Source organism: Xiphias gladius, chromosome 23 (genome assembly GCF_016859285.1).
Source record: "Xiphias gladius isolate SHS-SW01 ecotype Sanya breed wild chromosome 23, ASM1685928v1, whole genome shotgun sequence".
Lineage (NCBI taxonomy): Eukaryota > Metazoa > Chordata > Actinopteri > Istiophoriformes > Xiphiidae > Xiphias > Xiphias gladius.
In genome coordinates, this window is record NC_053422.1 from 1003050 (window position 1) to 1017915 (window position 14866).

Here is a 14866-nt window from a genome sequence, read left to right on the forward strand (position 1 = left end):
AGGAACTGGCAAATATTCACATTTGAGAAGCCGGTGCCGTTTTTTTTGGCATTTTTGCTTAAAAAATGCTTTAAATTATCAATCACTTAAAAAAAAATTGTTGCCAGCTGTCTAATTGATCAATCGACTAGTCATTTCAGCTCTGGGGTCCTGGTTGGTTTCTAGGGAAATAATGAAACTAACAGCTGGAGCGGGGGGCAGTAGGGGCCCAAGAACAAGTTTTAGCCCCGGGGCCCCTCGGCAGGTTAACCCGGCCGTGCTGCCACCATGTTGTTGGGTGTCGTTTTTCGGTGTCCTGAAACAGCGTCAAAGTGAAACCTCCTACTCCCGGTGCTCTGACAGCTGTGTGTAACGGAAGACATTTTGAGCTGCTGCGGTCGGTCCGCTCCGTTATTTGAGTGGCAGCCTGAAGTCGAGGCTGACGTGCTGGAGAGTCAGTCTCCAGACTAAACTGTACTCGGTGTAAAAGACGAGATTTAAAGAAAAACTGTTGTAGTTTAGCGGCGTATGTGTTGCCCAGCTAGCTAGCTTAGCGCCACAAAAGCTAGCAAAGTCCTAGATGCTAGTTAGTTAGCGTCACCTAGCTGGCCTGCCCTCCTCCTCCTCCTTCTCCTCCTCCTCCTCCTCCTTCTTCTTCACTTCCTTCTCGACAGCCGGTCCCTTCACCAGACACAATGGCTTTAAAACGAATTTCCAAGGTAACAGACTACAATTTTTCCACATTTAACTAGGCCCAGTTTAGCTTCAAGCTAATGTTTGTGTGCTGTTAGCTTGTAGCTACCAGCATTAGCTTGTTCTCCACAGCTGCTGTCGGTGACACAACGATTGACATAAAATCGTTAAATTATTTGCTGGGGTTTGGTTTGCGAAGTCAGCTTTTAAAGGACATTTTACGATATTATCTCTGTGTTGTGTTTAGATGCATCAGCGGTACTTAAAGGCAGGTTTTAGGCAGATACCCCTCCCCACCCCCACCCCCCGCGGCGGGTGTGTAAGGCTCCGGATCAAACAATGGTTGAGTTGAGTGACCTGGTGTTAGCGTTAGCTTCAGTCTGTAACAGGCCTTTAACTCAGACATTCTGTTTTAATCTCACTCATTGTCATTAAAATAACTCAGCGCTTAACCTAAAGTTATTCACTGACACAGGCTTTCTGTCAAATTCACTCCCAGCCTGAAGTTTCTCTTTCAACTTTACAGCCAATACACTTTTACTTACTATTTATATGTATGTATTACTAGTTTCATTTATACCGGTCTCAATGACACTTTTGGCTCCGATATAAAAACACTACTGTTACAGATCTTAAAGCATTAAATTCAGTTCCCTCAATATAAAAAAAAATAAAAAAATAAAAAAATGCTACGACAGTATTAAAAGTCAAGTTTCAAATTTAGCAAAGACTTCAGTTACCAAATAATTTTTTTAACTGGTGAATCCATCCATCAGTTTCCTGTTGCTCATCAATGTCCAAGCATGGACGGATTATAAGACAACGGCCCCCGACCATAGACACCCCTCCTGTACAGGATCCCAGGCCTGTGTAATCATTTTGCGTCTCTGTATGATTGTTTTGAGTCTTTACGTGGTGGTTTTCTGCTCTTTGTGGGTTGTTTTTTTAACTGAGCTCTGTGAAGAAATATTAACAGCCACTTCATAAAGAGGCTCTGGCCCTGGGCACCCCTGATCCCTGGGGTCCCATAGGCCTGTTCAGTAATCCATACATGGGTCCAGGTATTAAGTGTCATTCTGTGTGGTATTAAGGTCTTAAAAAGTCTTGAATTTAATTTGGTGGACGCTGCAGAAACCCTTTGTTAGATACTTTACTTTGCTGAATACCATTTACAGTCAGTGTTTCCCATAGACTTGACTTGGGCAGGCCGCCCAAGTATATTAACTGTTGGCAAAGTATATCTGGCAGCCCGTTTTAGCTTTTTTTTTTATTTTTATTTCTTTATCTTTCCCAGAAAAAGATGTCATCCGAGTTCAGTTAACTAGTGGAAAACCTCCCCTCCCTCTCTCGCGTGCTGTGCAGAGAAGAGACGTTCTCTGGTATTACGTTAGAAGATGCAGACACATGGATATTTTACAAGCAGAATCTAAATCACTGGGGGAAACAGATAGTAAATAATTTCCTGACATTTACATATTTGGAAAGTTTATCTTAGTTTTTCAAGCTGTCCTTACACAAACATTAAAAAGCAACATTCCCTAAATTGTGTTTTCGTCAGGCAGTATCTGATCGGAGAATAAACAAACATTACTCAGAATACCACCATTTTCCTTATCGATTAATCGGCTGATTGTTTTCTCGATTAGTTGATTGTTTTTTTAGTCTAGTCAGTGTGGAAAAAGTAGTGAAAAATGGCCATCGCAACTTCGCAGGGCCCAAAGTGACGACCTTCAATTTCTTAACTCTCAGACCAATAGTCGAAAAACCCAAAGAGATTTCATTTGCTATCATATGTGACAAAGAAGAGCTGCAAATCCACACTTCTGAGAAGCTGGAATCAGCAAATGTCTTGAATGAATAACTGATTATCAACATAATTGGAGACTAATTTACTTTCAGCCAACTAATTGATTAATCGTCTAATCGCTGCAGCTCTACAATGTATTATGGTAATTATGTACTGTATTGTTGTTTTCTCCATAGTGTTGTTTTTTGATGGAGCCCCGTTTATACCTTGGTGGCTGGTTGTCATCAAGGAAAACACCTGCCAAGAAAAGGTGAAAGAGCCTTTAAAGCTGTAACGATAAGGCAATAAATCAATTAGTCGATAGACCAAAAAAGTAATCAGCAACAGTTTTGATAGTCATTTCACTTCACTGGTTCCAGCTGCTTAAGTTTGAGGGTTGAAGGTTGAGGGCTCCTTTTCTTTGTCTTTTCTAGTAGTTAACTGAATATATTTTTGACAAGATGCTTTAAGACATCAGCTTGGACTGCGATTTGCATTTTTCCACCATTTAGTGACATTTTATAGACCAACTTATTAATCAGTTAATGTAAAATATTGAAAATGGTAGGAGCAGCCCTTTTAGACAGATATGTTATCTAATGGTTCAGTATGTCGTCAGGGCAGTTTGAACTGTTTTTCTTGCTGAACCGTTTAGGAGACACAAGTTGTAGTTCTCTGCACAGTATGGTAGCAAAAAACTTGAACTGAATTTCTGTAGATAAAATTCATTGAGTAATTCAAGTTTTGTGGTCTGGTACGAAGTTCAAGTGTACAAAGTATATCAAATAATTATCAAAAAATTTAAAACAGTTAAATGCAGAACAAAAGTGGTGAACAAAGTCCAACAACAGTTCTATGTAAGAATGGCACTTAGACAGGTATGTGTTGACCTTTCTTTTTAAAAATCTTGTGCTGTTTGGGCTTCACCCACATCCACAGGAAAGTTTGCTGTGTACCAGTGGCTTGCTCATCAGGCAAACATGATGGTCAAAACCAAAGTCAATAAAATACTGCAAAGCCAGTTTTACTGTCTGATTCACTTTCTGTGCAGCAGGATGTGTTTTAGTGTTTATAAAGTCTGGCAACTCATTATGGTGTGAAAAGGATCCAGGCTGGTTAATAGTTTAAATGGTTTTGTCTACGAAATGCCAGAAAATAGAAAAAAAATACCTGTTACAATTTCCCACATCCCCAGATGACGTCTTCCGATGTCTTGTTTTGTCTGACCAACAGTCCAAAATCCAAAGATATTCAGTTTACTGTCGTGTGTGACAAAGAAAAGCATTCTCACATTTGAGAAGTTAGAATATTTCACACAAAAATGACATAAAAGATTGTTCAGTTATCAAAATAGTTGCCCATTAATTTCGACTAATCGTTACAACTTTAACAAGACGAAAGCAGTTCATGTTCCTGATTATATTTTTCTGAATGAAATGCTGTTTACCCTGACTCCGTACTTTCCCCAATATTTTTTAAAAATTTGCAAATGGGGGGCATGACATATCTCCAGCTTCCAAGTGTGAGAAGCACTGCTGCGTACAGACAAGTTAAAAAAGGCTCCAGTGGATCTGAGGGTTTTCCAGGGGACGTATTTATTTACTGGAACATGACTTTAAATTTTCTGTGAATAGATTTGAAAAACCAGTGAAACATTTTAAAAAGTTTAATAGTCTGTGGACTTTAAAACCAGAATAAAGTCTGCTCTCCCAGCTGCTTCTGTCACAGTCAGGGTCTGAATTCCTGACCGGCCGGATCTCAAAAGGCTTCGTTGCTACTTGACTGTTTTCTCGCCTCCCAAACTCAGTCAGACCTGAAAGATGAGCTGTGTGTGTCGAGCGTGTATGTCACATACCAACGCACACAGCCAGTTTGGCTTCAGGGAGACCTGCAGGCTGGAAATACAAGCCCCTTGTCCTATAAGCAGCCATGTGTTTTCTCCACCCGTGGCTATATCCTGATCTGGCCTCTCAACTCTTCTACTCTTCAGAGTAAAAATAGATCTGCTGCTTACACATCAATATTGGCCTGTGTGTCTCAGTTTGTTTTTAATGCTGTATTCGCACAGGAGATAAAACTTCAGCTTCATGCTAGAGCTGCTTGGCCTCAAAATAAATATCTGTCTTTGTAGTGATGTTAGTTATTTAAGTTACAATTATCTTCTTATTGATTCATCTCGTAAATGTTTTTCTAAGCAATAATTTGTCAAAAATAGCGCAAAATGTCCAAGATGACGTCCTCAGATGTCTTGTTTTGTCTGACCAACAGCACAAAACCCAAAGAGATTCAGTTTACTGTGAAATAAAACAAAGAAAAACAGCAAACCAGAGACATTGGAAAATATAGAACCTTCAAATGTTTTTTTTTTTGTTTGTTTGTTTTTTACTCAGAAAAATGACTGAAATGATTCGTTGATGATCAAAAAGAATAGTTTAGGATTAGGTGACCAATTTTTGCAGCTCTGAACTGTCTCATCACAGATATGTATGTGTCCCCAAGGTGAAGAATCAAACTAATTGAACTGAATGGTAATCAGAATGTATGATTTGTGATGCATTGAATTGGGACTAAAAAAAAAAAAAGATTATTTTCATTACTGATTAAGAGAAAAACAGAAAAATTCAGTTATAATTTCCTAAGCCCAGTGGAATCATTATCAATTGATTCTCTGAATATTTTTTGAGTAATCCATTGATAGTTTGGTCTATAAAACATCCGAAAACTGCAGAATGTCACATGAAAATCACAATTTCTCCTTTTGTCCAACCAACAATCAAATTCCAAAGATGAAAATCCTCACAACTGGAACCTGGAAATGTTCGTCAAGAATGACTAAAACAATGATTATCTTTCTGTCGATCAACTCATTGACTAATCGACTAATTGTTTCACCTCTACATTGAATTTTTGCTGAAAGAATCAAAGTCAAATGGTTGTTTTACAGGTCTTGATGAAAACTTTTTTGGGGCACAAGTAACAATATCTGGTAGATTTTAGCCATGTCCCAGTCAAGCTTTTTCAGCCCTGAACTCGACCCAAGTACATTTAATTGGGTATCTGCCCATTTTAAATGCAATCAGATCCTCATACTGACCTAAATGTTGATTAAATATTTATTTGGCACATTGAAATAAGGGCTGTAGACATCAGATCTAAAACGCCTTATTTTTCATGAGCTACTTCATCCAAAAACTGAAGGTCCTGATTCAAAACTTTTAAGTTGATCGGCCTGAATTATTGATATGATAGGAATCTAGACTAGCTGATAGAGTGCGAGTCATCACAGGTATGTATGAGACTGACGTGCCCCAATCAGGCCGAGAGACAACTTACCACTCTGGAGCTATAAAAACTGTCCGCTCGTGATTGTACAGCGGTGTTACAGAGTAGAGCTGAAACGATTAGTCGATTAATGAATTAGCTGATTGACAGAGAAGTAATCTGCCAATATTTGGCTAATTGAATAAATCTTTCAGTCATTTTCAAGCTAAAATAGTGAAAAACAACTCACCGTCTAGCTTGTCAGGATTTGACACTTTGGTTACTGGGCTGGCTGTTTTCAAGCTCTGAATGTTGAATTAAACTCCTTCACAGAGCTTTTTAAGAACAGCAAAACATCCATTAAACCCAATAAAACCTCGGTAATTGTTGCAATTTCAGCTCTTGGGGTTCCCTTTGTTTTACTTACAAAAATCACCTCTGCAAAATCCTCTCAGTTCCACTTCTGACTTGTTTTTTTTGTCCAGAGTCCTGATCATTCACACCTCTTCACAGTCTAACCTGATACTAATCAGACAAAATGTGTCCTTGAATGAAAGGCCAAAATCTGTCAGCTCACAGCAGCAGATCTGGGGTCAGCATGCCTACAGAAGAAAACCAGGGTCAGTGGACCGGCTCGGTGCTCTTCATCAGGCAGCAGCATCACCTTCATTTCAGCTGTGCCAGGAAAACTCTGCATGTATGCTGTACTTATGTCATATCAAATTTAGTGTAACTGCAGCCGCTGTCGGGAGAAAACATTCCTGCCACACCCTCAGCCGTGATCATGAGCATGAAACGTAGGACGGACCGTATGATCCAAAGTGCCCCCGCAAGTTATCACAAACTCTGCAACAACCAGCAAATTCGAACCAGAAGTATCAGTCATTTAATGTGCAAACTGTTAAAAAAAAACCAAAATAAAAAGTTTTCATTCTGAAGTTTTACGGAGCCCAAAGGGGTTTCTTCAGTTTTTTTGTTTTTTGCAAGCACAAAACTCAAAGGTAGGTCTTTGACCCTAAATAGAACAGAACCAAGCAGATGATCCTCACATTGACAGGCTTCATAAACAATTCATCAGTTGCCAAAATTAACTTTGAAAAATGTTTGTTTTGAGTGAGAACTTGATGAGTAGAAGGCTGAGAGCAGTGACCACAGAATTAGTGAGGGAAAAGGATTTAAATTTTTCAGGCTGGATGGCAAACAGAAAAACAGAAAGATTTTAATGCTTTTAGTTTGTCTTTTTAGGCTGCTGATTTACCCCCCCTCACAAAAACCAATTAAAAAAGAAGTCACTACTGCCATAGAGCACGCACAATATCTGGAAAATGCAGATACTTACTCAGCCTTTGGATAATCTGCGGTATCTTCCAACAAACTTCTCGCTCTCTCTGATCCATTTTAACTTTAGTTTGTTTAAGGAAATAAACTTTATTATTATTTACAGTCTGTGTCCTATATTTGTTTGTCATCAACCCTTCACCTCGGCTAACGAGCTGATATGAAAGAGAAAACAAGGGCAAATTCTTCAACATCTTTGGTTTTGGTGTCAAACAATTCAATTTCTTCATAGCATTTTCTACTGTTACTTTTTATGAATTAAGTTTTAAAATTTTGGGGGTTTGTGGTTGAAGTGGTGTTTGGTTTCTTGTTAAACAACACGTCAGCTTTGTGTGTGGAGCTCTGCTGCAACGGAGCAGTGCAGCTGAAGGAAGCAGCGTCATTTGTTTGTGTGTTTGTGACACCTGGCTGGTGGTGATTTCAAACAGGAAACCGACCAGGAGATCAAAATTCAAAACCACAACGGCAGCAGATAAACCTGACGCACATTGTGTGAATTTTTTTTTTTCCCCCTGCTGCTTGCGCAGTTTGGTTAAAGTCATCTAGCCTGGTTTCAGACCTCTGAATCTCAGCTTATGTCAGTAATAAATAGTTCCAGTGTTGTTCATTGACAGTTGTTTCCCTGGTTGAAAAAACAAGTTATGTCACATTTTAAGAAAACAAAGAGAAGAAAAATTGCCATGGAAATGTCTCGACTGTGACAGAGATGTTTGCAGCCGTACGGCTTGTTGAAAGTTGACCTACAGACTTAACATCTCTTAAAGCGACTTATTCCTTTGATGGAAATGACAAACGTTACAATAAATCTGACGCCCTGAGGCTCAAACTGAACCAAATAAATATCGTCTTACTGGTCTCCAGTTAATTCAAATTTCAGATTTTTGCGGCGAAGTGGGTCCTTTTCTCTTCTTCTCACTCACTAACCTTTTCCTCCTTTTGTCTTTCTTTTCTCTCCATCTCCAGGAGCTAACCGATCTGTCCAGAGATCCTCCGGCTCAGTGCTCCGCCGGGCCCGTCGGTGAAGACAGTGAGATCATTTTTTGTTTTCTTTACACGGACAGACACTCGGCCTGCCTGTCAGTTTGCGTTTGTAGTCCTTACTCAGGAAATGTGCTCCATTAACCCTCTTTTTTTTTTCCTCCCTTTTTCCAGTGTTTCATTGGCAAGCTACTATTATGGGGCCTGTAAGTATCAAACTCCTGCAGTGTCAGTGTTTTTGATGAATTAATGTAATTATAGACAGAGTTTTAGTTTGATTTGTTTCCATACCATATGAACCGGTTTATTGATTTGACAGTGACATTACAAGATACAACTGTGTTGTTACACCCCAAGTCTCCTTTTCTGAGTTTTCCAACAGTCTACGCAACATGTCCTCACTTGTATTTGAAATAAATGATGATTATTGTTAGAGATGCAAAGATGTGGTTACTTCAGTGCCGATGATAACCGATAGTTTTTAGTTTATTGTGGCTGATACCGATACTATAGCCGATGAGTTTAATCTTAAAAAATGCAAATGAATGTGAATGGAAAGTTCGTTTATCTAATATACGCCACACACTAAGCCAGACTGGCGCTCCTGCTTCCTGGGATGGAGAGGAGGTGCGTTCGTTTTATGATTTGTCAGCAAAGACTGTCACTCCATCTCACTGAACTGTAAGAGTACACCGGGTACTACAGCATTTTCTGACTGTTACAACACATGTCCTCGTCTTCTCTGTTGTCTGTCAATATACTTTTCATCGATTTTAAATCATTAACAGCATTTAATCAGTAATCCATTAATCATCGACATCCCCAATCCAGACACTGGAGTAAAGTCACACTGTTACACAGTGTATTTTGAGAAAAAAAATGAAACAGTCAAGTTAAAAATTCAGAATCGTTTGGTCGTGCAGGCAGGCTCCACATCATCAGACTTGAATCATCATCCCTCAGTGATAACGTATAAATGTGCAACCTGTGTTCTGTCTGTGTCTTCCTGCTGCAGCCTGACAGTCCCTACCAGGGTGGCGTATTTTTCCTGACTATTCATTTCCCCACAGATTATCCTTTCAAACCACCCAAGGTCAGTAGACTCCTCCTCTTACCGGGGTTTCTGAAGCAGAGACTTTATCTGGGAGGCCTACTCAAAAACATTCGCCCCTACCCAAACTTGGTTTTTGTTTTCTGTTTGTATATTATTTGTAATTTTTTCTCTTTAAAATTTTTGAAGTAACATGTAGCTGCACTCATGTCTTTTGTTGGTACAAGAGAGAATGCAAATTTTTGATTAATCTTTTGAAATACTCCGTCCCGCCGTGGGGCGCTTTGGCCTTGGTAGAGCTACTTCTCTTGTGTTCTCTTGTGTTCTCTTGTTCTGGACTCAATCTACACAAATTCTACATTGTTTTAAAGCTCTAAGTTTCCTGATTGTATCTGTGCAGAGCGTTTTAGGATGCATATCACTGCAACAGCTGTCTGGTTCAATGGTTATGGCTCCAAGTGTTCCCCACAAAAAAGGTCGTACTGCAGGCCTTATATTCTCTTTTAATGCCAAATAAATCAAGCAGGGCAAAAAAAAAAACGTCCGTTTCTACCATGTTTGTGCCTCTGTAGCTTTGGTTCAGTTTCTCTTCTGCTCATTCTGACTTTTTGGTTGTAAAATTTAAAGAGTTTCCTTTCAGGGGAGACCAGGGTCACGACTGTAATCAGAACAGTAACCTTGTTATTTTGGGTACAGCGTGTTTGGGCTCATGCACAGAAAGGGGGTGTCTGTTAAGGGGTTAACCTGCCAAGAGGAAACTGGAAATGTTTTCTGGACAATGGAGGAAACATTTGTCGGGGGACACAGGTTGAGCCTAGCCACTTAAAAGGCCTGTTTCTGTTACCAGCGACACATTCTTGAATTTTGTTTTTAATGTATTTTTTGTCAAGAACAGTAACAACCATTCTTCTGTCTGATGGATCGACACAGATAAACTCTCAGACTGATGGAAACCGTGTCGTATGATGAAAGCTGCTCTGATCTTTTCAGGCGATTCACAGTGTTTCTCCGGTTTCTTCTATCAGGTCGCCTTCACAACCAGAATTTATCACCCAAATATTAACAGTAATGGCAGCATCTGCTTGGATATATTGAGATCACAGTGGTCTCCAGCATTAACGATCTCTAAAGGTAAGAACCACCAGCGTATGATGTGAACGGCATTAACTCGCATTCAAAAAAAAGATGGGATCATGGAGATTCATAACAGCTATGTGGGAAAATAAAAAGTAAAGAAAAGGAAATATTGCTGATTGAGAGCTGGTCTTACGAACTTGTGTTAGTTCAGATGTAGATCTTTTTAATCTGAAAACAAAGTCATTCTCATGGATTTGTTTTGGGGACAGTTCATTTTTACTGTGTTTTTCTGGTCAATTCAAATGTTTGTGTTATTGTACAGGCCTACGTGATGCCACTAAGACTTTAAGGTGCATAAGAACTGAACGTGAACTTGCTACTTGAGATATTGACGTTCTTCAGAAATATTATATAAACAAGAAGAGAGGGCAGAATATGAAGAGAAAAAACAGCCACACTGCAAAGTTTTCAGCCGGAGACATTGACACTGAAAATTTTCACCCCTCTGTTGTTCCTTCACTATTTGTTCAGGTTCATTTTTGGCTCTAAATATTCTGTTTTCGGAAAATATCCTGTAGACTCTTTGCAGAGGAGTCTGGCATAAGAAAAAACCGTCATATTTGATGGTACAATCAGTTACGTAGGTGAAGGGGTTTTTTTTGCTTGTTTTAAGTCATATTTTCTCTATAAAGTATTTCATATCAAGAGAGTTGTAAAACCTGAAATTTGGTATTTTACAATCTGCAGATTTTTTCTCAAAGCTTCTCTCTTAGAACTCATCCTCTAAAACCTGCTTGTAGTGAGTTTTATAACAGTAAAATGTGATGTTACATTAGCGCCATCTGTCGACCAACTAACCGCTACAGACTGATGTTTGTTTTATTTGTCGAACTTGTGAAATTAAAGATAAGATTTAGCAGTAACGTCACTGACGTCCTGGACACGGACCGTTAACTTCCTTCAGACCACACTGACCTGCTGTTTTCCTCTCTACAGTCCTTTTGTCCATTTGTTCTCTGTTATGTGACCCAAACCCCGACGACCCGCTAGTGCCAGAGATCGCCCGCATCTACAAAACAGACCCTGTTAGGTGAGTTTACATCTGCACCACAGACTAAGTTACCATCTACAAAACGGACCCTGTTAGAATCCTGCATGGGTCCAATTCTTGCACCGCACACCTGCAAACCTGGCACCGAAACTGGCCCGTTACCTGCAGTTATCTCTAAATCAAATCTGGACCCAACCCGTCCCAATGTAAGTCCTGGGGCGGTGCCCGCCAATTGATATAAGCATTAAACAATTTTTCTACCCGTTCCACATAGTTTTTGTACAAACTTTTATTTAACCCCTTTTTACATACAGCACAGGGTAATGTGCTCTTTGCTTGAGGAACAAACAGAGCTAAAGTCACAGGCAGAGGACGGTTTCTGAGAATAGTCTGAAGTTACACAGAGGCACAAGTGTGAGGCAGTTTTTTTCCCCTGGATCAGCTGTGGTTTGGCTCCTGAAGCACCAGCCAGAAAAGAGCAAAAACGTTCATCAGATGACCTCTGGTGGACGTCTGGGCTCAAACCACGGACCGCCAACGGGACCAGGATTCTCTGAATCGACTGTAAAATATTTGATATTTTTTCTTAGCGTTTCCCTGGAGACTGGTGTTTAGTTCCCAGCTGGGACTAAGCAGATTAAATTAGAACCCTGCACATTAAAAACACAGTAGAATCTGTCTTGAAGCAGCAGTGTGGAGGTTTTTAACCTGAGTGTCTTACTCGTTGGTCTCAGGTATAACAAACTAGCCAGGGAGTGGACAGAGAAGTATGCCATGCTGTGAGGGTAAGAGCTGAGCGGAGCTACTCACCTGAGCTGCCTGCTGAGTCCTGGTTGTTTCTGAAGGCGTCTGTCAGGAACATGCTGTGTACAACTGAAAGCACGTCGATGCAAAGCATGGCTCCAAAGACAAACACTGATGCTCTGTTTTTTACCTGCATGCAGCACAATTTAAAAAGCCATTTGAATTTCTCGGACAGAGAAAACACCAGGAGACTCTCTGGTTCTGTCGCATACAAATAGAAGATGTGTCTCACTTCAGTTTCGGTTTCTTTGTGTTTCTCTTGTCAGTTGTTTTAAAGCAGTAATGTTGATTAAAACAATCTTCATCGGGTTAAAGGAAAACTACAGTAAACAACACTTTGGTTCTTACTTTGGCAGTTTAGTCCATCACATCTATCAGTGATAAAAACACTGTACACAACAAGTTAATAGCTGCGATCTGTGTCAAGAAACACAAGCAGTGAGACGACCGTCTATAAAAATAAATTATACTGAAAGGTACAGATCTAAAAGTCTGTTGATGGTGTGATTGTTTTCTCAGGACTCTGTATCTACAGTCCAGAGCCTAAGGATGTGGACAGATCCACACGTCTTGTTGTTCAGGCTCTGAGCTTCAGCTCATTCACTCTGAAATAGAATAATGGAAAATACTTTAATTTGAGCGGGTTTACGTCAATACTGAAAGAACATAGCTGTGAAAAAAAGACTTGATTTGTCCGTCAATATGAGGAGTGAAGATGATGATAATGAGGCTTAAAAAAACCCAAAAAATCTACCTGAGAGATGTCAAATCAGCAGGTGTTCACAGGAAAACTAGCACACGTCAAACAGGCTGTCAGACCGAGGAGCAGCAGTCTGGAGGACCAGTACAGAACCATTTGCATGGTGAAGAAAATCCCCTTTGTGACTGCACAGCGAGTCAAGAACGCTCTCCAGGATGAAGGCGGGCACGTTTCCTCGTCAGCCATCAGGAGACAACTCCGTGACCAGAACCTCAGAGGATCCGCCACAAGATACAAACCCCTGGTAAAAACCTTAAAAACAGAGAGGCCGGGCTGCAGTTCACAAAAACACACAACGGGAAACCGGTGAAATTCTGGTCCAAAGTTCTGTGGACCGATGGGACAAAACTCAACCTCCGTCTAAACGATGGAAAGAGGAAAGTGTGACGAGGAAAGGAACAGCTCGTGACCCAAAGCCACCACCTCCTCTGTCAGACGCGGTGCTGGTTCCGATAAGGCTCCAGTGGAACTGGGTCGCTGGCATGTGCTGATGATCTCACTGCCGATGGAAGAAACCGGATGAGTGCAGAGGTTCACGGGAGCCTCCTGTGCTAGATTCAGTCAAATGCATCCACACTCACCGGACGACATTTGGTCAGTCAAAGCCACCGCAGAGCTTGTTAGGGCGGAGAAGTGGAACATCCTCGACGGGCCGAGTCAATCACCTGATCTCAGTGCAGCCAAGCAGCAGTCGACATGATGAAGACCGGACTAAAGGCACAAGAAGAAGAGCCGAAAGAAGCCGCAGTGGAGCTCTGGTAGAGCATCACCAGGGAAGATACGAAGAGTCTGCCGACGTCCGTGGGTCCGACACTTCAGCCGGTCACTGACTGCCAAGGGTTTACACTAAATATTCAATAGGATGATTAAGTTTGACTTCCTGTGCATCTGTCCAGTTACATTTTAACCCCTAAAATGTGGCCCTATCTCCCCACACTTCTTTCAGTATTGACGTAAACCTGCTCAAATTAAAGCCGAGACTTGGCTCTTTAATGTATTTTCCATTATTCTATTTCAGAGTGAATGAGCTGAAGCTCAGAGCCTGAACAACAAGACGTGTGGATCTGTCCACATCCTTAGGCTCTGGACTGCATACCGTGTGTGTGTGTGTGTGTCTTCAGGCATGGCATCGTCCCTGCAGTCTTTTAAAACCCCTGATGGTCCTGACTTGTGTGTTTATGTCTGCAGGTACAACAAGACAGCTCAGGACTGGACTCAGAAATACGCCATGTGATCCACCTCCTCACTCACTCACTGCTGGAATAAACTGTTTGATTTCCTCATGTGGCCACGCCCCCTCCCATCGCACCATAACAGCAATTTGTTCATTCTTTTGTCCCCATCCTCCATTTTAACGCTTTTAAATCCTTTATCGGCCCTTTTCTCTGCTTTTAAAAACACCAGTGAAGGGCTGAGGACTTTGAGCTGTGAATGTGCCAACTGAAAAACAAAAGCCACAAACCAGAGTGGACTCTCTGTAAAACCCGACTGGAGAGAGAACTGTTAAGATAAAGAAAGCTGCAGGAGAATATAAATATATAATAATAATTTAATGCATGTCAGTGATTGGTTCATGTGCTGCTGAGAACAGATGTGTCCGCTTTTAAAAAGAGAAACGACAGCTTTTTTGGGTTTATTAACTTGTTTTTTTTGTTTCTGAGCTTTTGTTTTTAGCAAAGAGCCGTTAGTTCATCCATCATCCACAACACTGTTCTCCTCTTTTTGCACTGAAGACGAAACTCAAAGCTCTCGACGGCTGATTGATCAACTAATAGCTCTCTGACGGTTTTTTCTCAATAAAGTTGAACAAATTGCAGTTTCCCGTGTTGCACTGTTTTTTGTTTTCTCGTGTTTCTAGTGTTTGTTCCGATGGCGATTGGGTCAGAAATCCTTTCGGTCAGTCCCGCTCACTTCACGGTTTCAGCAACGACGAGTTTTCCAGGACTGGGAAACACCTGGAAATCGAGACGACAGGTAAATGATCCTGACGTCAGATCTCTCGAGGTTGAAAGGTTTGATTCTCGTCCCGGGAACGAAATTCTCAGCACAAGATCCGACTGACTCTACCGGCTGTATCTGCGGAGGAAG

At 40.8% G+C, this 14866-nt stretch overlaps 1 protein-coding gene across 1 annotated transcript; it reads left to right on the top strand.

The window, feature by feature from the left end:
• The first annotated feature begins 303 nt into the window (after positions 1–303).
• On the top strand, positions 304–14597 carry LOC120785197 (ubiquitin-conjugating enzyme E2 2-like). Its single transcript, XM_040119683.1, has 7 exons — positions 304–698; positions 8021–8084; positions 8210–8241; positions 9051–9128; positions 10112–10217; positions 11160–11253; positions 13967–14597. The coding sequence occupies exons 1-7, from the start codon at positions 675–677 to the stop codon at positions 14010–14012; spliced, it is 444 nt and encodes a 147-aa protein (XP_039975617.1). The 5' UTR covers positions 304–674; the 3' UTR covers positions 14013–14597.
• The last annotated feature ends 269 nt before the right edge of the window (positions 14598–14866 follow it).